Below are 24,731 nucleotides of genomic sequence, written 5' to 3' on the forward strand. Positions count from 1 at the left end.
TAGAAGCATGTATGGACAAGTCTGAGAGGAGCGAGAGAGTGCTGTTGATTGGAGACATGAATGGCAAAGTTGGGAATGTACGAGTGGATGGAGTGGTTGGTCATTGGGGTGTGCCAGCTGAAGTAGATGGGAATGGTAGTGCTTTGGTGGACATCTGTGCTGGTAAGGGGTTGGCAATAGCCAACACCTACTTTCATCATAAGATGATCCACCGGTATACATGGAGAGTAATGAGGAGGATGGATGGTGAACTTGTTGAACGAAAGGCAATGATAGACTACGTGTGTGTGGATGAGCGAATGAGAAGACAAGTGTTGGATGCAAGGGTGTGGAGAGGGTGGGGGAATGGAGTCTCGGACCATCACTTAGTGATGGCCAAGGTAGAGCTGCAAAGAAAGTGGTTGAGGAGACTAAGGGGAAGACAGGAGGAAGCAGCTCCTGTGAGAAGAGTGGAGAAATTGCAAGATAGTGAGAAAATGACAGAGTATAAGAGCATAGTGGAAGAAAGATTGGGAAGGTATGAGCTAGAGCAGATGGAAGGGGTGGAAGACGTATGTAAGATATTCACGGAAGAGATTAGCGCAGCGTGTGAGGCGGTTTGTGGAGTGAGGAGGAGATGCAAGGGTGTGCAAGGGACAGCATGGTGGAATGATGAGGTGAAACGAGCTGTGGAACAAAAGAAGAAGGCATATGGTGAATGGTTGGCGAGTAGAGGTAGGGGAGAAGATGAGAGAGAGAAGAGAGAGGTATATGTGAGCAGAAGAAGGGAGGTTAAGAGACTGGTGAAGGAGAGTAAGAAGAAAGTGGATGAAGAGTTTGGGAGGAATCTGAGTGTGAAATGGAGGGAGAGTAAGAAAATGTTTTGGAAGGAGGTAAAGAAAGTAAGGCAGTGTGAAAGGGGAAATAGTAGGGGAGTGAAAGATAGGAATAATAGATTGTTGGAGGAGAAGAGAGAGAAATTGAGGAGATGGAAGGAGCACTTTGAGGATTTGTTGAATGTAGAGAGTGAGAGCAGTGTGAGTATAAGTGGTTGGGGAATGGCTGGGAGATTAAGAGATGAGAGGAGGGAGGAAGAGATCAGTAGGTCGGAAGTAGTGAAAGCGATGAAGAAGATTAAGCTGGGAAAGGCCCCAGGAATTAATGGAGTGTGTGGTGAAATGCTTAGGTATGGGGGTGAGATTGTTGTGGAGTGGATATGGAAGTTGTGTAGATTGGTTTGGGAAGAGGGAAGGGTTCCAGAGGACTGGAAATCAGGTATAATTGTTCCTCTGTACAAAGGAAAAGGGGAGAGAGAAGTATGTGGTAACCATAGGGGTATTTGCCTTCTTAGTGTGACTGGTAAAATATATGGTAGAATACTCATTGATAGGGTTAGGCATATGACAGAGGAGCTAGTTGGAGAAGAACAAGGGGGATTTAGGAAGGGAAAAGGGTGTGTAGATCAGATATTTGTTCTAAGATGTTTAGTGGAGAAGTATCTACAGAAGGGAAGGAAAGTGTATGCTGCCTTCATGGACTTGGAGAAAGCTTATGACAGAATAGATAGGCAAGGTATGTGGAAGGTATTAAGAATATATGGAGTGGCAGGGAAATTGTTGAGTGCTGTGAAGAGTATGTACAAGGGAGCTAGGGCTACGGTGCGAGTGGATGGTGAGCTGAGTGAGTTCTTTGATCTCCATGTGGGACTGAAACAGGGGTGTGTGATGTCTCCATGGCTGTTTCATATATATATGGATGGGGTTGTAAAGGAGGTGCAAGGTAGGGCAGTGGATGTGGGGGTGGCCCTAATGAATGAGGGTGAGATTTGGAAGCTTCCAGTGTTGCTGTTTGCTGATGATACAGTATTGTTGAGTGAAGATGAATGGGAGTTGCAAGGTTTGGTGAATGAATTTGGGACAGTGTGTAGGAGGAGGAAGCTGAAAGTTAATGTAAACAAAAGTAAAGTTATGGTGTTTGAGAGGAATGAAGTCACAGAGTGTGCAGTGAGGTTGGATGGTGAGGATATGGAGAATGTGAGTGCATTCAAGTACTTGGGTAGTGTGATGAGTAAGGATGGAACTTTGGGGGATGAAGTACGTGAAAGGGTACAGCAGGGAAGAAAGGTTGTTGGTACACTGAAAGCAGTGATGAGAAATAGGGAGGTGAGTATGGAAGTTAAGAAGTCACTGCATGATGGTATTGTGATCCCTACCCTGAAGTATGGAAGCGTGGCGTGGACCTTGCAAGAGGGGAACAAGTCAAGAGTGAGAGCAGTGGAAATGAGTTACTTGAGAGGAGCATGTGGAGTGACGTGGAGGGACAGGTTGACGAATGAAGAAGTGAAGGAACGTTGTGGGGTAGATGTGGATGTGGTTGAAAAGATTAGGAGAAATACACTGAGGTGGTTTGGACATGTGGAGAGAATGGAGAATGAAAGACTGACTAAGAGGGTGTATGTAGGTGAGGTGAAGGGAGGGAGAGGGAGGGGTAGACCGAGGATGAGGTGGAGGGATGGAGTTGAGACGTATATGAGGGAGGGGGGGGGTGAGTTGGGGGAGGGGAGTCAAATGGTGGGTGACAGAGTGACTTGGAGGCGTTTTGTCTGCGGCCACCCTTTGCGGGATTAGGGCGTCGGGCTATAGATAGATAGATAGATAGATATATATACAGTAATCCCTCATTATACGATGGCTCTTTATATGATATTTCACTTATACAATGTCAAAATTTTTGTACCCTACGCCCACTATACGATGGGAACGATTTGCTACAACGATGGATCATCCGTGGCTCAGTGAACAGAGAATGTGTGAACGCAGCACAAACGTCTTCACATTGTCGGCGCTGGACTACACACACTTGTCCACCGGTCCAGCCTCATTAGCTAGCCCTGCCCAGCCAGCCAGCCAGTTCTGACAGTGATGAGTGAGGGCTGTGACTGAGAGGCTGAGTCGGGACAATTCGCCGTCAGGACGATTCCCCGTCATTTATTTACGTATCAGTTTATTTAGCAAGTACAGGTAAGCCCTTAATTCACGTGAACTTTTTTCATGCGATTTCGGTTATCCACGAATTTTTCATACAATAATTAAAATATAAAATTACAGTATTCAAATAAATATTTTTAATATACAAGAGAAATAAATAAAATATAAAAATGCCTACCTGCTGCCCGTGTGCATACATATATATGTGTGTGTGTGTGTGTGTGTGTGTGTGTGTGTGTGTGTGTGGGAGGTCAGTCTATCATGCACTTTGAATCCCACGGTTGAAATATGCGTGACTCACGAATCGTTATTTGTGGCTTATTTTTCTGCCTTCCAGTGATTGCTTGCCTTGTCAGTCAACATGGGGCATAAGTGTAGTGCTAGTGATGCATGTGGTAACACACCAAAACGGACTCATAAAGTGATGTTGCTGACAGAGAAAGTTAAAGTGTTGGACAAACTTAAGGGAGGAAGGAGGAATGTCGGTGACAATTCTCCGTCAGGACGATTCCCCGTCATTTATTTACATACCAGTTTATTTAGCAAGTACAGTACACTAGTTTTTTACTTATATGAGTTATAAAATCCCCCTGAAAATTAGTTATTAAAGTATTAATTAATCAATAATAAGTATATTTATAGAATGACAGGAAATCGTCCATGTTTTGATGGTGAATTGACTTCGTGGTGAATTGTCTTGGAACCGTGTGTTTGGGGTGAGTCAACTGTTCTTACAATAAAGAAGGCAGAACGTAGCATACGGGAGGCAGTGAGGGCTAGTGCACCAGACTGTGCTGAAGTGTCTCCACCTACGCCTGTGAACTGGCTGGGAACAGTATGTTTGGGGTGAAAGAGTCAACTGTTTGGACAATAAAGAAGGCAGAATGTAGCATATGGGAGGAATGAGGGCTTGTGCACCAGACTGTTGAAGTGTCTCCACCTATGCCTGTGCTTGTCAGGTTTCAGTGTTAAAATTCTTACATTTTTGTTGTTTTTCATACTTTATGCTAGTTCATAAGGTGTATGTAGTGCATAAACAGTATTATTCTGATGTAATATACTTAGTAGACATGCATAATTATGTGCACACAAGGGCAGAACATATACGCGAATTTACCACATACACGAAGGGTCTAGGAACATAACCCTCGCGTGAATTAAGGGCTTACCTGTACACTAGTTTTTTAATTATGGAAGTTATAAAAGTGATGGTGGTTTATTGTTTATATAGTAAATGTAAAATATGGCATCAAATCATGGGTATTAAATGAAAAAATAAAAATATATTGAAACGTGAATCAGCTGATTTACAATCGTTCCTTCATCTACGCATAAGGCTACATACGAGACATTGGCATTTATATAAATGCCTAATGACCTTAAGTGAATGATCAACATACTTTGGAATTATACGAATAATCTTCATATTACGTCAATATAAAAGTTTCGGGACAATTTGCCATGAAGTCAATTCGCCATCACAACAATAACAAGACAATTCGCCATCAGGACTTTTTGTCCTCAAGATGATTCCCCATTGTTTATTTTCGTATCAGTTTATTTAGCAAGTACGGTACACTAGTTTTTTAATTCTGTACTTACACCTCTTCAAAGTCATTTTAAAATATACCCAGGATGTTGCAGTACCAATGGAAATTAATGAAGACAGCTATGGGTGATGCTAGAATATAATTCAAAGTCAACTACAGCAAGGTAGAAACAAGTTAGATATTGTCTAAAAGTGCAACTTACAAATGATATCCAAAGCCTACGCTATTGAATGAAAAACAGACTTTGATAGATCCCCCTGAAAATTAGTTATTAAAGTATCAGTTAATCAATAATAAGTATATTTATAGAATGCCGGGGAACTGTCCTGACGGGGAATCGTCCATATTATGACGGCGAATTGTCGACTTCATGGTGAAATGTCTAGGAACCACATCAACAACCCTGCTTGCTTCAGTAAAGGTAAGAACTACTGTATACTGTAGCTTTCATGTTTTTTTTCTCTCTATTCACTATTAATGTGTTACTTTAAATGTTTAAACATAAGGATATTTCATGTATGTGAGTGCTAAGGTGTGTGTATGTGAGAGTTTAGGCAGGTCTGGGAATGTATCCCCACTGACTCCATGTTATAATAGGCTTGCTATACGATGGATCGCTTTACGATGGGGTTTTCAGGAACATAACCCCATTGTATAATGAGGAATTACTGTATACAGTAATCCCCGTAATATCCGGACGCCCAATTTCCGGACATCCCCAATAACCGGACATTTTCGTCCCAGGATCCAATATTCCCAAAATGGGCCAAAAAAACGCAAAAAATTCGAAAAAAATCCGACTTTTTCCCGAACGTAATTTCAAGTTGGCGCGCACGGCGCGGGCCAGCTGTGTTTTGGTGCGTCGTTCCACTGACGTCCGCAAGAGCGCCCCGGCATCCTCCCCACTTACCATCCGTCTCTCGTTGTGCGTGCATGCTCGTCATCATGGCTGCCCACGTGCTCGCTTTTGTGGTGATGCCTTACCTACTGCAGGCTGTCCTGCTGCTCTCGTGCCTCTCCTTCGTGTGTGATGATGGCCCCACTGCCTGAGAAGAGGAAGAGAGTGGTTTTGACTCTGGAGAAGAAGAGGGAGATACTGGACAAGGTGGATGCAGGATGGTCTACCTCACGCATCCTTCGTGAACTCAACTTGGCCCGATCTACTTTGTTTGATATCAAGAGATCCCGCGACAAACTCATGCAGTACATGGCTGACTTCTCGTCGAAAAGCAAACGCAACGTGGAGAGGAGAGTGATGTATACTCCCAAGTATGTAGAAGTCGAACGCTCCACGCTGATTTGGTATCTACAGCAACATGCTGCTGGTGTGGTGGTGTGTGGCACGAAGCTGAAGGCTGCTGCTGAGAAGTTCGCAAGGCTTCACGATGCCCTAGACTTGAAGGCATCCGAAGGTTGGCTCTTCGCGTTCAAGTTACGACATGGCCTTACCAACCGTGTCTCATGGTGAAGCTTTGGATGCCAACGAGGATGGAGTAGACGAGTTTCGGCACAAGGTGAAGCGCTTGGTCGACAGAGAAGGCCTCACTCTCGGTCAAGTCTACAACGCTGACGAAACTGGCTTATTCTATCGCTCTTTGCCTAAGAACACTCTAGCCGAGGAAACGAAGAAGCGTGCACCTGGCCGCAAGCTCTGCAAGGAACAAATATCTGCCTTGTGTTGTGCCACTGCTAACGGCATGCACCAGCTCAAGCCCGTTATTGTTGGCCGTGCAAATCAGCCTCGATGTCTTCGTGGGGTGATGGATGTCCTTCCTGCCATCTGGTACCATTCCTTGAAGGCATGGTTCACGGCCCAGATCTTCAAAGACTGGTTCCACCGCCATTTTGTCAAGAAGGTCATCCATTAGCAGACGGAAAAACTGGGAATCCCATGCGGCCAGGTAAAGGCCCTTCTTCTCCTCAACAATGCACCTGCCCACCCGTGCGACAAGGAGTTGGTGGCTGAGAATGGAAGCATTAGGTGAATGTTTCTGTCACCTAATACTACTGCTCTCATTCAACCAATGGACCAAGGAGTGATCCTGGCAATGAGGAGGCTGTAGTTCCTGGACGAGGTGATGGTTGTTCTCAAGGACAAGGACAAGCGCAGGGAAGGACGGGACACGTGAGGCCAGCGGACTTTGCAAAACCTTCGCCGCTACAACATCGTCTGCCATCAACAACTGGGCCAGTGCATGGAAGGAAATCCCTGTCAAGACTCTAGAAAATGGTTGGTCTTGTCTGCTTCTCGGAATGGATGTGGAGCACGATTTCCTAGGTTTTGACGTGGATGACTTCCATGCACGTCTACATGCGCATGGGGACGATGTTGATGTGGACGAAGTGCGTGAGTGGTTGGATGACAACGAGGGCGATCCTGGGTATCAGACCATGTCTGATATCAAGATCGCATCTTCAGTTGCAGGTGTCAGTACCCAGCTTGAAGATTCCGACGAGGACGGCGACGATGATGCGGACTCCTCTCAGCGTGACACTACTCCAGCCATCCCCAAGCTAAGCACACTCCGGGAACACGTAGAGTTCATTCTGGACTACCTGGAGCACCTGGACTGCGACAGGGAGATGAGGCCCTTGGGACTTGTGGAGGAAGTGTGCGCTTTCAGGCAGTGCATCATTAATCGTCAAAATCGTCATTCCTTGCGTCAATCAACGATTGACAGCTTTTTCAGGCCTGTGACCCCTACTGTGCCAGCCCTGGCTCCACTCCATTGCCTCCCCAAGACAGGCCCTCATGCTCCAAGCCACAGCCCAGCACATCAGGCATGGTAGAGTCACCACTGGACGTGAGTTTGCGCCTCTCTTCAGAGTCGTCTGCAGTGGGTATGCCATCACCACGACCCAGTGACGCACCCCTATGTCACCTGGATGAGCTACTCTCAGACTCTGACAGTGATTAGACGCCTAGAACTTCTCCACTAGACCACACGGGAATTTACACTGTTGTGCAGAGAAAAAAAACAGTGCATAGTGTTAAGGAATTTGAGTTCTGAGTGAAATGACGAAGATTTAATTGACTTTCAATGTAACGTAAATTAACTAGAGTGTGTTATGTTTAGAAAATGGTTTTATGAGTGGAAAGACTTTAAGTGCAGAGTGCAACACTTATTTCATTAAGGTACAATGGAGAGCAAGTAAGACAAGATTGCGCAGTGTTAAAAGAATGGAATTCTGAATGCAAATGACTAGTTCAGTGCACAACTTCATGAACAGTGTACTGCAAGTGCTTCAGGAACTCCTTCTTACTGTCAGAGTCTGAGAGGAGGCGGGTTATTCATCGAGATGGCCAGGGACTTGCTGTAAGTACCCAGAATGTTTCATATTGTACTGTATTTTCCATACTTACCTCTAACACCTCATTTCACTCTTTTATGTCCCTTATTGGTGTGAATAGTGTCTTAGGTGCTATGCATGTCCAGTAGGGAGGTGTTTTTCTGAGTTAGGTTAGGTTAGGGTCCATAACTACCAGTCCAGGAGCCAGGGACTTGTTGTAAGTACCCAGAATGTTTAATATTGTATAAACTCACCTCTAAAACCTCATTTTATGGTTCTTTTGCATTTATTTCAGTCTTTTATGTCCCTTATTGGTGTGATTTGGGTCTTAAATAGGTGCAATGCATGTCCAGAGGGAGTTGTATAAGTGTTTTTCTGAGTTAGGGTCCATAAGTACAAGTCCAGGAGGCTGGGGTCCAATATCCGGACAGGACCACTTTCCGGACGTGCCATTGGCTCTATTACATCAGATATTGGGGGGATTACTGTATGTATATATATATACCACTTCCTTGATGTAATGCTGCCTACTTCTTCCTTAGCCTTTATCATTCTTTTTCTGTGCCTGACCTCCTCTCTTCCTGTTTCTCCTATCTTTTCTGTCACTACTTATTGCTTTTCTTTCCATTACAGGTGGCTTGACATTGAGTGACAAGCCAAATGGTTTCCTGTAAGCCAAGAAACCATTTACAACGCTGGGTGGTAACCATATAACCAAACCATATGTGCTCCCTACGTGTCAAGTAGGTTGGTGGAGGGTTAGTGCCCCTCCCTGTAAAACAAATAACTCAGAGTCAAATGGCCACCCCGTACAGGATTATGGCGTCTGGCAAATAGATAGATAGACAGATAGATAGATATATATATATATATATATATACACACATATATATCATATCATTCATTCATTCATCGCCAGACGCCATATATCCCAAACGGGGTGGCCAAGGGCCCAGAGTCAATTGTTTCACGGGGAGGGGAACCAATCCTCCACCAACCCCACCCGACACTCAGGGAGTATATATACATATATATATATATAAATAAATACAGTATTTACAGAATGACAGGGAATTGTCCTGACAGCGAATCGTCCATATTAGGACAGCGAATTGTCGACTTCTTGGCGAATTGTCTAAAGTCTCACCAATCTAAAACCAAGGTTTGGGTGGGGTCTGGCGCTGGGTGCAGCCATGCCATACTTCCTAAGCGGGCGATGAGTAGATTCTGTTATATATGTAATAGGCATCACAGATAGGTACACACATACTAATACAATATAAACGTAAGTATTCTAGCATATCAAAGGAAGGTAAACTTGTAACGCATATGGCTCTTCTACATCAATAAAGAAACGTAGCATACAAATTTTAGTGTTGCTGAAAAAAATGTAGTTACTTTTACCGACTTTCACGGTAGTTCTAAGTTGGGTAAGTAATGTAACAATTACGTTTATAATATAATTTGATGGAATCAGTAGAACATACGCTATTTTCTTAATAGAAATAAATAAGTTAAAACACTCACGAGCAGCAACATCTAGGCCCATACTAGGAATCATAAATTATATGAGAGAGAGAGAATGCGATTTTTAAATTCATTATTTTGGTTAAATTTATAACTTAAATTAGTTTGTCTTTACACACACACACATACACAAACACACACACACACAGAAGTGGGTGAAGTCATGTCAGGCCAGGTGGCGAGATGTGAGCGGCGAGCTCTAACAGTGTCAGGTCAGCCACTAGCCAATCAGAGTATAGGAGACAATGCAACGCTGTACGCCGGGAAATCCCCGGCTGGACTCCACCCAAACCTTGGTTTTAGATTGGTGAGACTATAGGAACCACATAAACAACCCCGCTTGCTTCAGTAAAGGTAAGAACTACTGTATACTGTAGTTTTCATGAATTTTTCTCTTTATTCACTATCAATGTGTTACTTTAAATGTTTAAACATTACGATATTTCATGTATGTGAGTGTTAAGGTGTAAGTATGTGAGAGTTCAGGCAGGTCTGGGAACGTATCCACAGTGACTCCATGTTATAATGGACTTGCTATACGAAGGATCGCTTTACGATGGGGTTTTCAGGAAAGGAACCCCATCATATAATGAGGGACTACTGTACAATATGAAACATTCTGGGTACTTACAACAAGTTCCTGGCCATCTTGATGAATAACCCACCTCCTCTCAGACTCTGACTGTAAAAAGGAGTACCTGGAGTACACTGTACATGAAGTCTTGCACTGAACTTAGTCATCTGCACTCAGAATTCCATTCTCTTAACACTGCGCACTCTAGTCTTATTTGCGCTCCATTACACCTTAATGAAATAAGTGTTGCACTCTGCACTTAAGTCTTTGCACTCATAAATCCATTTTCTTAACATTATACACTCGTCTAAGTTGCCCTCCACTGAACGTCAATAAAATCAGTGTTGCACTCTGTACTTTAGTCTTTGCACTCACAATTCTAATTTCTTAACACTATGCACTGTTTTCTTCACTGCACAACACTGTAAATTCCTGTGAGGTCTAGTGGAGAGTTCTTGCCGTTTAATCACTGTCAGAGTCTGAGAGTAGCTGATGCAGGTGGCCCAGGGGTGCGTTGCTGGGTCGTGGTGATGGACTACCCACTGCAGACGACTCTGAAGACAGGCGCAAACTCACATCCAGTAGTGACTCCACCCTGCCTGATGTGCTGGGCTATGGCTCGGAGGATGAGGGCCTGTATTGGGGAGGCAATGGAGTGGAGCCAGGGCTGGGCACAGTGGGGGTACGGGTCTGAAAAAGCTGTCAGTGGTTGATTAATGCAAGGAAAGACGACTTTGGCGATTAATGATGCGCTGCCTGAAAGTGCGCATTTCCTTCACAAGTCCCAAGGGCCACATCTCCCTGTCGCAGTCTGGGTGTTCCAGGTAGTTGAGAACGAACTCTACGTGTTCCCGGAGTGCGCTCAGCTTGGGGATGGCTGAAGTAGTGTCATGCTCAGAGGTGTCCGCATCATCGTCGGAATATTCATGCTGGGTACTGACATCTGCAACTGAAGATGTGATCTCGATATCAGACACGGTCTGATACCCAAGATCGCCCTCGTCATCATCCAATCACTCACGCACTTCGTCCACATCAACATCGTCCCCATGCGCACATAGACGTGCATGGAAGTCATCCATGTCAAAACCTAGGAAATCGTGCTCCACATCTGTTCCGAGAAGCAGGCGAGACCTACCATTTTCTAGAGTCTTGACAAGGGACTTCCTTCCATGCACTGGCCCAGTTGTAGATGGCAGACTTGATGTTGTAGCGGAGAAGGTTTTCCAAAGTCCGCTGGCCTCACGCGTCCTGTCCCTCCCTGTGCTTGTCCTCGTCCTCAAGAACAACCATCACCTCATCCAGGAACTTCCGTCGGTACAGCCTCTTTGTTGCCACGATCACTCCTTGGTCCATTGGTTGGATGAGAGCAGTCGTATTAGGCGGCAGAAACATGCACCTAATCCGCCCATTCTCAGCCACCAACTCCTTGTCGCACAGGTGAGCAGGTGAATTGTCGAGGAGAAGGAGGGCCTTTACCTGGTCGCGTGGGATTCCCAGTTTCTCCGTCCGGTAATGGAAGACCTCCTTGACGAAATGGCGGTAGAACCAGTCTTTGAAGATGTGGGCAATGAACCATGCCTTCAAAGAATGGTATCAAACAACAGGAAGAACATCCATCACCCCACGAAGACACTGAGGCTGCTTTGCACGGCCAACAATAACGGGCTTAAGCCGGTGCATGCTGTTAGCATTGGCAAAACACAAAGCAGATATCCGTTGCTTGGAAAGCTTGCAGCCAGGTACACACTTCTCCGTCTCCTTGGCTAGAGTGTTCATTGGGAAAGAGCGATAGAATAAACCAGTTTTGTCAGCGTTGTAGACTTGACCGAGAGTGAGGCCCTCCCTGTTGATCAACTCATCTACTATCCTCGCTGGCGTTCAAAGCTTCACCATGGGCCTTACGGTTGGTAAGGTCATGTCCTAACTTGAATGCGAAGAGCCAACCCTCGGATGCCTTTAAGTCTGGGGCGTCGTGAAGCCTTGCGAACTTCTCAGCAGCAGCCTTCAGCTCCATGCCACACACCAGCACACCAGCAGCACGTTGCTGTCGATACCAAATCAACACGGAGCGGTCGACTTCTGCATACTGGGGAGTAAACATCATCTTCCTCTCCACATTGCGTTTGCTCTTCGACGAGAAGTCAGCCATGTACTGCATGACTTTGTCACAGGATCTCTTGATATCAAACAAAGTAGATTGGGCCAGGTTGAATTCACGAAGGATGCGTGAGGTAGACCATCCCGCGTCCACCTTGTTCAATATCTCCCTCTTCTTCTCCAGAGTCAAAACCACTCTCTTCCTCTTCTCAGGCAGTGGGGCCATCATCACACACACTAACAAGAGGCAGGAGGCCAGCAGCAGAGTCTGCAGCAGGTAGGGCACCACCACAAAAGCGAGTAAGTGGGCGGCCATGATGATGAGCATGCACACACAATAAGAGACGGGCGGTAAGCGGGGAGGATGCAGGGGCGCTCTAGTGGACAGCAGTGGAAATACGCACCAAAACACAGCTGGTCCGCGCCGCGTGCGCAGAGTTCAAATTACGGGGGGAAAAAAGTCAGATTTTTTCGAATTTTTTGTTATTCTTGGCCCATTTGGGGAATATTGGATCCCGGGACCAAAATATCCGGTAAGTGGGGATGTCCGGAAAGTACGGGGATTACTGTATAGAGAGAGAGAGAGAGAGAGAGATACTATGTACAGGTAAGCCCTTAATTCACGCGAAATTTTTTCATGCGATTTCGGTTATCCACAAATTTTTCGTACAATAATTAAAACAAAATTATAGTATTCAAATAAATAATTTTAATATACAAGAGAAATAAATAAAATATAAAAATGCCTACCTGCTGCCCGTGTGCATACATATATGTACGTATGTGTGTGTGTGTCGGGGGGGGGGAGGTCTACCACACACCACACAGTCAGTTTGAATCCGATGGTCGAACCATGAGTGACTCGCGAAATGTTATTTGTGGCTTATTTTTCTGCCTTCCAGTGATTGCTTGCCTTGTCAGTCAACATGGGGCATAAGCGTAGTGCTAGTGATGCATGTGGTAACACACCAAAATGGACTAGTAAAGTGATGTTGCTGACAGAGAAAGTTAAAGTGTTGGACAAACTTAAGGGAGGAAGGAGGAATGTCGGTGACAATTCTCCGTCAGGACGATTCCCCGTCATTTATTTACATACCAGTTTATTTAGCAAGTACAGTACACTAGTTTTTTACTTATATGAGTTATAAAATCCCCCTGAAAATTAGTTATTAAAGTATTAATTAATCAATAATAAGTATATTTATAGAATGACAGGAAATCGTCCATGTTTTGATGGTGAATTGACTTCGTGGTGAATTGTCTTGGAACCGTGTGTTTGGGGTGAGTCAACTGTTCTTACAATAAAGAAGGCAGAACGTAGCATACGGGAGGCAGAGGGCTAGTGCACCAGACTGTGCTGAAGTGTCTCCACCTACGCCTGTGAACTGGCTTGGAATCGTGTGTTTGGGGTGAAAGAGTCAACTGTTTGGACAATAAAGAAGGCAGAATGTAGCATATGGGAGGCAGTGAGGGCTTGTGCACCAGACTGTTGAAGTGTCTCCACCTATGCCTGTGCTTGTCAGGTTTCAGTGTTAAATTTCTTACATTTTTGTTGTTTTTCATACTTTATGCTAGTTTATAAGGTGTAAGTAGTGCATAAACAGTATTATTCAGATGTAATATACTTAGCAGACATGCGTAATTATGTGCACACAAGGGCAGAACATATATGCGAATTTACCACATACGCGAAGGGTCTGGGAACGTAACCCTCGCGTGAATTAAGGGCTTACCTGTATATATATATATATATATATATATATATATATATCCATCCACCATCCAATCCTACATTGTCCCATGAGAAGAGTAGGAGCCCAGGGCTAGGCAGTTGGTCTTGACATTTAAGATGAGACTGACCAGCCTCACTCATCCCTGAGTGGCATTACATAAGCAATCAACCCCAACCACTTCACCAGCTCAATCTGATTGGAGAGCAATAATTACCCACTAAACCACCAGGTGCCAAAATTTGGTCATATGGTTACCACCCAGCATAGTAAATGGTTTTCCAGTGTACAGGAAACCATTTGGCTTGTCACTCAGTGCAGAATAACCCACAGGCAGAAGGAAGTGGAAAGAATGAAGGAAAGACAGACAGAAGAGGGAGTGTAAAGTCACCCGTAGGCAGAAGGACAAGGAAAGAAGGATGGAATAGAGAAATGGGCAGGCACCTGTGAGCAGCACTACATCGCGTGAGTGGATGACTCCCTCATAAGTAACAAAGTTCTTCAAAAGGATGCACTTTCTGCCCTAACTGGCCTCAATACTAACAAGACATAAGAGCCTGATTGGATACCTCGTGCTCTCAAAAACTGTGCTTCTACCTCCTGTTCTCAATAACTGTGCTTCTGTGCTTACATCCAGCCTTGGTAAACTCTTTTGTCTTTGTCTATCGATTTGTACCTTTCCTTCTAAGTTTGCTATCATTCAGCCTGTCCTGAAGAAGGGTGAATGTTCCTAGCTCTCTAACTATTCCCCAACTGTTTTAACATCCTTAATTTTGTATTAGTATTTATTCTTAACACAACAATTCTGAAGCACCTTTCCTACCGTAACCTTTCCAATCGTCAGTTTGGGTTCCGCCAGGGACGCTCCACTAACGATCTTCTCACCTTCCTTTCAGATTCCTGGCCATTCTCCTTTAGGGACTTTGGAGTTCTGCCAATGCACTTGACATCCCAAAGGCTTTCAAAAGAGTCTGGCATAAATCTTCAATTTCCAAACTGCCCTCTTATTGTTTCTATATTTCTATTTGTGCCTTCATCACCAGACTCCTTTATGGTCTATCTAAAATGCTGCTGTAGATGGCCACCATTCTTCTCCTAGAGCTACCAATGGTGATGTTACTTCGAGTTCTGTCCTGCCACCAACTCTCTTCTATTCATCAATGATCTTTTCTGCTGAAAATCTAACCCTCTCCATACATATGCTGATGAATCCACCTTTCACCTTCCTATCTGCTTCCCACAATGTCCATCACAGGAATTACTTCAACATTCACAGGATGAGGCTATGGCACACCAAATTTCTCACCTGGCTCATATCTCTGATTGGGGTAAAAGTACCCTTGTTGGTTTTAATACATCCTAAACCAAGTTCTTACACATTTTGACCCAGCAGAATCTTGTACAGGAATATGTAATTTTTAACATCCAACTCAATACTGCATCATCTCTAAACATAAAGTACTTAGGGTTTCATTCTCTCAGGATTTATCATGGAGGATCACATTATATCACTGGCAAAATTTGCTTCCGAGAGATTAATTTGTGCTAAACCAACTCTGTGCCTTCTTTACCCCCACACAGCTGTTGACTCTATACAGGGATTTTATTTGCCCCTGCGAAGAGTACAACCCTCGTGTGTATGTGTGTGGGGGGAGGGTCCCCCCCTCTGCAGCTCTTCTGAATAGGGTGGAATCAAAGGATTTCCATTTCATGAACTCTCCTCCCGTTATGCTACTATAATGTGGAGACCCGTGGACACCCAAATCTGCCGCAGCATGAGTGTTGTGTACAGCCAAGCACAAGATGCTACCAGACCCAGTTTGTGGACATCCACACTCACATCTCTGTCCAAAACTCTGTAGCCTCCTTCTTCTCAACAGTTTATCCCTGGTTGTGGCCAAGTAGTCTGCATTGCTCTTCATGTAGCAGCAGGTCAACTATGGAACTGTCTTCCTCTGTCTGTATTTCCCTCTGCCTATGACCTCCAGTCTTTTAAATGCAATGTGTAATGGCATCTCAAAATGAAAGAACCTTGAATCTGATTTTTTTTTTTTCTAGGTGGGAATATCTTGTGGGCTTCTAGCTTTTGGTTCCATTTCTTGTATTAAAAAGAGAGAGAGAGAGAGAGAGAGAGACTAAATAACACTGTCAGGTAGCATATCCTGCAATGCATGTTGTCAGACTACTGACAGCGGTAACGTATCCTGCAATGCATGTTGTCAGACTACTGACAGCAGTAACGTATCCTGCAATGCATGTTGTCAGACTACTGACAGCACTGACATCTTGTCCTCTATTTTCCGTTGGGGAACACTTTGAAACAACACTTTAACCAATACTTACACACCACATATTTTCAAATGGTATACACTCATAGCCCCTTCCCATCCCCCACAAGTCTAGCATCAATATCACTACCACCATCCTTATCATCATCAGTATAACCATCATCCATACCACTTACCTCCATCTCTTCCACCCTTGTCTGCTCTGGTTCGTCTTTGTCCTGCTCCTTCTTGTTCTTGTTCTTTTTCTGCTCCTTATTTTTCTGCTCTGTGTTACCTCCCTCCTGCTTCTTATTCTTCCGTTCTTGTTTTTTATTCTTCTGTTCAACATCCTGCTCCTTATTCTTCTGTTCTACATCCTGCTCCTTATTCTTCTGCTCTTTGTCATTCTCTTGTTTTTTCTTCTGCTTCTCTTTCTTCCCCTCCTTCCCCTGCTCCTCATTTTTATTCTTCTGGTTCTTATCCTGTTCTTTCTTCTTTTGCTCTTGCTTCTCCTTCTTCACTCCCTGATTCTGTTCTGGGGTATCATTTTGTTCCTTTTTATCTTGCTGCTGCTTATTCTTTTTCTTCTGCTCCTGCTTGGTGTTCTTGTGCCCCGGTGAGTGATTCTGGAGTTTGGTCTGGTGAAGCAGGTCAGTAATATGGTCAACATTATTCGAGGCATCGTCCCCATCTGGCACATTAACTGAACTCACACCACCATCTGGAGGAAAAAAAAAAAAAAAAAAAAAATTAACAATACTCTTTTTACCTTCACTTGCCTAAATACTGACATCTCTCTATCTTGAATGCTCAGCTGTATCAAGATATATATATAACAATATAATGCTAGTTAAGAAGTTCTATGAAAAGTATGCAGGGCCACAGTACTGTATATACACACACACACACACACACACAATGTCTATACACTCGACCCTCAATTTGGCGGACCCCTTTTTCCCGGATTTCGGATTTCCCGGACACGGGCTGAGGTCAGACAGTATTATCAAATGCCACACAAATGCCCGTACAAGTCCAGGATTCTCAACAAAAGTCCGGCCATTATTCTCTCATATAAAACTATAAGCAGTCTGCTGCACAACACAGTATAATTTTTGCAAGGTTTTGACTCGATAAAGGCCATTTGTAACATACACAAGAAATTATTTTCATACATGAAATGCACCTTGGCCACCAACCTGCTTCACGTCACCAACTCCTAACTCGTGGCAATATCCCATTTGCCTCTTGCTTTTCTCAAATGCCACTATAAATAGTTTATTGCATAACACAGTAAAGTTTAAGGGAGGCTTGGACACATTAAAATTCTATCTATCTATTGCCAGACGCCTCAATCCTGTTCGGGGTTGCCACAAACAAATCGCCTCCACGTTGCCCTGTCCCTCGCCATTTCACTGCCCTGCTCCCAACTCACACCCCCCTCTCTCATATACCTCTCCACCCCATCCCTCCATCTCATCCTCAGCCTTCCCCTCCCTCTCCCCCCCTCCACCGCACTCACATACACTCTCTTCGTCAGTCTTTCACCCTCCATCCTCTCCACATGGCCAAACCACCTCAGTGAGATCCATTCCTACTCACTTAGCTCACCCTCTCGGTGTGACTAAATACCGAATCAGCACTTTTCACTGTAAAAATTTTTATTTTTTTTTGCCAGTTGCTCATACACACCTAATTATCTGAAATCTACTTTAAAAATTTTTCTTAATGTAACTTAATTAAAAAATTAGGTTTCAGAGCTAAAATGCACGAATGTCAGCAGATATTTTTCCCCTTCAGATCGTCAGTGTTTACATCTCAGTCAACTGATGAGTGGCTGGCCAGTGTTAGCAGATATTTCCCCTTCAGACCATCAGCACACCTTAACAGACTTCTGTTTTGCATAAATACGTATTTTGAGTACAAAAAAATAAAATGTATCTGCATTATTGATTGGATATTTATCCAATCAAAAGTCCGTCAGAGTGAGTTGTTAGGCTAGAGGCAAAACACTTCTGCTAACTTTAAGAAATTTTCACTCTGAATCCTGATTTTCGATTAATAATTATATTAAGCACAAATTTTTGACAATTTGAAATAATTAGATGCGTAAACCTATATGGTGATAAAGATTAAAATATTTTCCAATTAAAATTGCCGATTCGGTCCAAGATTGCGTGTTTGTATCTCAGTCAGCTGATTAGTGGTTGGCTGACCTTGTGGTGCTCCATTCCTTGCTCATTTTCCTCTTTTTCCTTAGCTTTCCGATCTTCTTCTATTATACCCTCCACATTCTCATCAGCAACTGTCTAAACAACCATTCATAGGGTTGCAGCTAGCAAAATACAGCTATTGTGTCAGTTATTATTATTGTTATTACATCAGTGTTATTATTTTATGTACTGTGTAAGTTAGTTACGTTGGTATCAGTAGCCTACATTCCAGAATGCTCTAGATTATCAGAATAATTGCCGGACAGTATTGGAGAATTCAGACAAAGTATGGTAACAGTCAGGGGAATGGTATGTGGGGCCGGACTTTTGCTGTTCCGGGACTGGTCTACCCCCTTTTAGTCTGGCAAATCGAGGGTCGAGTGTGTATATATACATATATATATACACACACACACACACACACACACACACACACAGTACATGCATATAGGCAAACCCTGATTCACAATACTCCTAGGAGTGATACCCTGGAACAGTGATGGGGGTACAAATACCACCCTACGCCACCTACCATAGGCCTATCCAAGTTTTGAGATGGGTTTCAATTTTTGTTACCGATTTATATAATATTTTAGATTTAATTTTGTGTTTAGGTTGATTTATAAACTGTTTCTAGACTTAATGTGTTTTAGTCATATGTGGAGTGAACACTTTCATTTGGGGTATGGATCCTCATCCATCAGAATAGGTACAAAACAGTGTGGACAACTAGGTGACTCAACAAAGGATATTTTGTCTGATCATTGAACTGTTATCTAACCTATCATGGAATATATAATAATAATTTTAAATAAATACTAATAATTATGAAAGCCTTAGAGAGTAAATATTTCATGAACTGATGAAAACTGTGACACAGATAAATCATGTATTTATGTTTGGGCTATTCATGGAAAAATACTTTGAAAATACAAAGGAATTTCTACATAAATGTTGGAAAATATGAGAAGAAAATAAAGGAGCTCAGGAACCAGAACAATAACTAAAATGATATAAAGATGGGCCACTGAAAACGCTATCACGATCGCGTCATCGATTACATTCCCCATCAAAACATCAATTCTCTGTCACAACAATTCGCATCTTGGATGATTCTGCGTCATTCATACATTATTATTATGCATAACAGATGTTTAATTGTCCCGGGACCGTCTGATGGTGGGATTGTATACAATGCTGCTGCTTCCTTTCTACCGAGTTTAAAAACGAATTGGAGATTGCATTCTTCAGTGACCTTGACTGGGTAAAAGCAAGACGGGCACTGGTTTTAGGCTTAGGTTAGCTTCTTTCACAGCTGTTAAGCTATTTAGACTAGATTTAAACTTTTTTTTTGGACTCATTTGGATGGGTTTAGGACTTGGCGGGGAAGGACCCAAGGCTCAAAAACGCATCCCTATACTTTACGTGTAATTCTACCCCGAGATACAATACCCCCCCCTAGCGATGGGTTTCTACTTAACAAATTGCATTGTTAAACCGGGATATGCCTGTATGTGTGTGTGTATATATATATATATATATATATATATATATCTATATAGTAAAAGTCCTTTAATCCAGACTGCAGCAGCCCACAGACTGTCCGGATTATCAGATTTTCCAGACTATCAGACAGGTGCCAGATAATGTTAAAAAAATACACCCCAAAAATACTAAGTCCTTCACCAGTGCACCCTTCTCCAGCCGTTGTATTTTTTCTAGTTTCTTACTAATAGTAACTGTAACATGCTTCCTCTTCTTACCAGTAGTAGGTGGTGTAGTAGGAACCATTCTAGTGAAATACCGAAAAAAGAACTAGCAAATTCGGTAGACAACGCATGGAATGTACAACACGCACAATCAGCTGGGTAAACATACAGTCGGGAGGATTCGGAACCTTCAGAATGTCGGCGCGGGTTGTTGACTAAGCTTTGGGTGCAGGATTGGATAGTTCAGCGCACCGCTTTCGGCTATTTTTCAATAGATCTCTATTTTTTTTGTATTTTATCTCAATTTCATACCCCAAAAAGCTAAAAATGACCCTGGGTTGAAAAGTCCAAACCATTGGGTGTCAGATTAATCCGTTAACTGCTCTATACAGCCTGGGCTGTTCCAAGTGCGACTGCTCAATACAGCCCTGGCTGCGCAGGTGAATTTCGAATATAGTGTCACGGTGACCAAGGCCGACCCATGCAAGCATGTTTGAGCCTTCAAAACCGAAACAGAAAAAGAAAACAAAAACCATACATTCCAATAGGGAATCAGACACTTCAATGTTCATCCATGGCTTTACCAAGGTAAATTCTGAGCTAATATTTCGTTACTATATACTTTGGCATGTGTTCTCTCAATTCCTATGACAAAATTTGGCCTTTGGGAAATTTCATTTTTACCCCTACGTCTGCGCACCACGGACACCTCCATAAAACCGCCATGTGCAGTTAACAGGTTAAAGGACTTTTACTGTATACAGTCAACCCTCTGCTATAACGGGTCTTGCTATCACTATTTAATGCTATCAGGAGCACCTTAAAGGTTGCCAAAACACGTCTATCACAGTCAAAACGCACGCTATCATGAAAAAAGGGAAAAGAAAAAATTGAAAAAGTTTCAAAAAGCCCGTGCAAAGCGTCATGACCCAGAGCACCAAGTTGCCGCGCTCGTCGGTTGTGACGTCACGGCACTGTGATTGGCCACGAACCAGGGAACGATCCCCTGGAACATAACAAGCGTGACCAGTGGGTCACAGGTGTGGACACAAAAGCCATTTTAAGTGCCCGCACAATGGCAGACACACCTCAGCCTCGTCCTCCTACCATTGCACAGTGTAATGCGGCGGCACCTAAACGGGAAATTAAAAGACGAAAGAGCTTAAATTATGCGCAGAAACTCGAGATAGTCCCTCCACTTTACACCTAAATTCCTTCCAAATTCCTCATCCACTCTCTTCTTACTCTCTCTTACTAATCTTTTCACCTCTCTCTTTCTTTCTACATATAACTCTCTCTTCCGCCTCTCAACTTCTTCCACGCCCCTATTTCTCATCCATTCATTATATGCTTTCTTCTTTTGTGCCACAGCCTGTCTCACCTCTTCAGTCCACCATGCTGTTCCTTGCACCCCCCTCCGTCTTCTCTTCCACACGCCACATCACATGCTGCACATATTTCTTCCGTAAATATCCAGCACACACCTTCCACATCCCCCATCTGCTCCAATTCATGTTTGCCCAATCGTTCCACACACCACATCACATGCTGCACATATTTCTTTCGTAAATATCCTGCACACACCTTCCACATCCCCCATCTGCTCCAATTCATATTTGTCCAATCGTTCCTCCACTTCTCTCTTATACTGCCTTTTTCTCATCCTCTTGTAACCTTTCCACTCTCCTTGGAACTACTCCTCCCTCTCGTCTTTCCCTTCTTCTATTTCTCCATCTTACTTGGATCCTAATTCTGGCCACCACCAAGTAGTGGTCAGAAAGTCCACTCCCCCAACCTCTGTAAGCTTTTGCATCCATTACACATCTTTGCATCCTTTCATCCACATACACATAATCAATCACTGCCTTCTTTTCATTCAGTTCACCACCCACCCTTCTCATCACTCGCCGTGTATACCTGTGGATCATTTTATGCCTGAAGAGGGTATTGGCTATCACCAACCCCCTCCCTGCACAAATGTCCACTAACGCACTCCCATTCTCATCTATCTCAGCAGGCACACCCCACTCACCAACTATTCCATCCACCTTCACATTCCCTACTTTACCATTCATACCTATCTATCTATCTATCTATAGACCGACGCCCTAATCCCGCAAAGGGTGGCCGCAGACAAACGCCTCCAAGTCGCTCTGTCACCCATCATTTGACTACCCTCCCCCCAACTCACCTCCCCCTCCCTCATATACCTCTCAACTCCATCCTTCCACCTCACCTACATACACTCTCTTAGTCAGTCTTTCATTCTCCATTCTCTTCACATGTCCAAACCACCTCAGTGTATTTCTCCTAATCTTCTCAACCACATCCACATCCACCCCACAACGTTCCTTCACTTCTTCATTCGTCAACCTGTCCCTCCATGTCACTCCACATGCTCCTCTCAAGTAACTCATTTCCACTGCTCTAACTCTTGACTTGTTCCCCTCTTGCAAGGTCCACACCTCGCTTCCATGCGTCAGGGTAGGGATCACAATACTATCATACAGTGACTTCTTAACTTCCATACTCACCTCCCTATTTCTCATCACTGCTTTCAGTGAACCAACAACCTTCCTTCCCTGCTGTACCCTTTAACGCACTTCATCCCCCAAAGTTCCATCCTTACTCATCACACTACTCAAGTACTTGAATGCACTCACATTTTCCATATCCTCACCATCCAACCTCACTGCACACTCTATGACTTCATTCCTCTCAAACACCATAACTTTACTTTTGTTTACATTAACTTTCAGATTCCTCCTCCTACACACTGTCCCAAATTCATTCACCAAACCTTGCAACTCCCATTCATCTTCACTCAACAATACTGTATCATCAGCAAACAGCAACACCGGAATCTTCCAAATCTCACCCTCATTCATTAGAGCCACCCCCACATCCACTGCCCTACCTTGCACCTCCTTTACAACCCCATCCATGTATATATTAAACAGCCATGGAGACATCACACAACCCTGTTTTAGTCCCACACTGAGATCAAAGAACTCACTCAGCTCACCATCCACCCGCACCGTAGCCCTAGCTCCCTCGTACATACTCTTCCCAGCACTCAACATTTTCCCCTCCACTCCACATATTCTTAATACCTTCCACATACCTTGCCTATCTATTGTCATAAGCTTTCTCCAAGTCCATGAAGGCGGCATACACTTTCCTTCCCTTCTCTAGATACTTCTCCACTAAACATCTTAGAACAAATATCTGATCTACACACCCTTTTCCCATCCTAAATCCCCCTTGTTCTTCTCCAACTAGCTCCTCTGTCATATGCCTAACCCTATCAATGAGTATTCTACCATGTATTTTACCAGTCACACTAAGAAGGCAAATACCCCTATGGTTACCACATACTTCTCTCTCCCCTTTTCCTTTGTATAAAGGAACAATTATACCTGATTTCCAGTCCTCTGGAACCCTTCCCTCTTCCCAAGCCAATCTACACAACCTCCATATCCACTCCACAACAATCTCACCCCCATACCTCAGCATTCACCACACACTCCATCAATTCCTGGGGCCTTTCCCAACTTAATCTTCTTCATCACTTCCACTACTTCAGCCCTACTGATCTCTTCCTCCCTCCTTTCATCTCTTCTTCTCCCAGCCATTCCCCAACCACTTATACTTGCACTGCTCTCACTCTCTACATTCAACAAATCCTCAAAAGTGTTCCTTCCATCTCCTCAATTTCTCTCTCTTCTCCACCAACAATCTATTATTCCTATCTTTCACTCCCCTACTATTTCCCCTTTCACACTACCTTACTTTCTTTACCTCCTTCCAAAACAATTTCTTACTCTCCCTCCATTTCACACTCAGATTCCTCCCAAACTCTTCATGCACTTTCTTCTTACTCTCCTTCACCAGTCTCTTCACCTCCCTTCTCCTGCTCACATATACCTCTCTCTTCTCTCTCTCATCTTCTCCCCTACCTCTACTCGCTAACCATTCACTATATGCCTTCTTCTTTTGTTCCACAGCTCGTTTCACCTCAACATTACACCATGCTGTCCCTTGCATCTCCTTCTCACTCCACAAACCGCCTCACACACCATGCCTATCTCTTCCGTGAATATCTTACATACGTCTTCCACCCCTTCTAACTTCTCTAGCTCATACCTTCCCAATCTTTCTTCCACTATGCTCTTATACTTGTCATTTTCTCACTATCTTGCAATTTCTCCACTCTTCTCACAGGAGCTGCTTCCTCCTGTCTTCCCCTTCATCTCCTCAACCACTTTCTTTGCAGCTCTACCTTGGCCATCACTAAGTGATGGTCCGAGACTTCATTCCCCCACCCTCTCCACACTCTTGCATCCAATACTTGTCTTCTCATTCGTTCATCCACACACACGTAGTCTATCATTGCCTTTTGTTCAACAAGTTCACCATCCATCCTCCTCATTACTCTCCATGTATACCGGTGGATCATCTTATGACGAAAGTAGGTGTTGGCTATTGCCAACCCCTTACAAGCACAGATGTCCACCAAAGCACTACCATTCCCATCTACTTCAGCTGGCACACCCCAATGACCAACCACTCCATCCACTCGTACATTCCCAACATTACCATTCATGTCTCCTATCAACAGCACTCTCTCGCTCCTCTCAAACTTGTCCAAACATGCTTCTACTCTCGCCCAAAACTCATCTTTCACTCTTGCCACTCGATCCTCTGTAGGGGCATACACACATACAATCGCCCATTCATATCACCAATCAAAAACACTCTCTCATTCCTTCCAAACTTTTCCATGCACACTTCCACATTTCTC

General features: G+C 43.8%; 1 protein-coding gene across 1 annotated transcript in view; it reads right to left on the bottom strand.

Moving 5' to 3' along the window:
• und (methionyl aminopeptidase und) overlaps window positions 1-24,731 on the bottom strand; it is a 158,564-nt gene that overhangs the window by 129,060 nt on the left and 4,773 nt on the right. The window contains exon 2 of the mRNA XM_080275741.1: window positions 16,203-16,726. Coding sequence (XP_080131867.1) covers window positions 16,203-16,726 — 524 coding nt within the window. The remainder of the gene's footprint in view (window positions 1-16,202; window positions 16,727-24,731) is intronic.

Source organism: Coenobita brevimanus, chromosome 62 (genome assembly GCF_032717465.1).
Source record: "Coenobita brevimanus isolate Jiangsu-jjx chromosome 62, ASM3271746v2, whole genome shotgun sequence".
Lineage (NCBI taxonomy): Eukaryota > Metazoa > Arthropoda > Malacostraca > Decapoda > Coenobitidae > Coenobita > Coenobita brevimanus.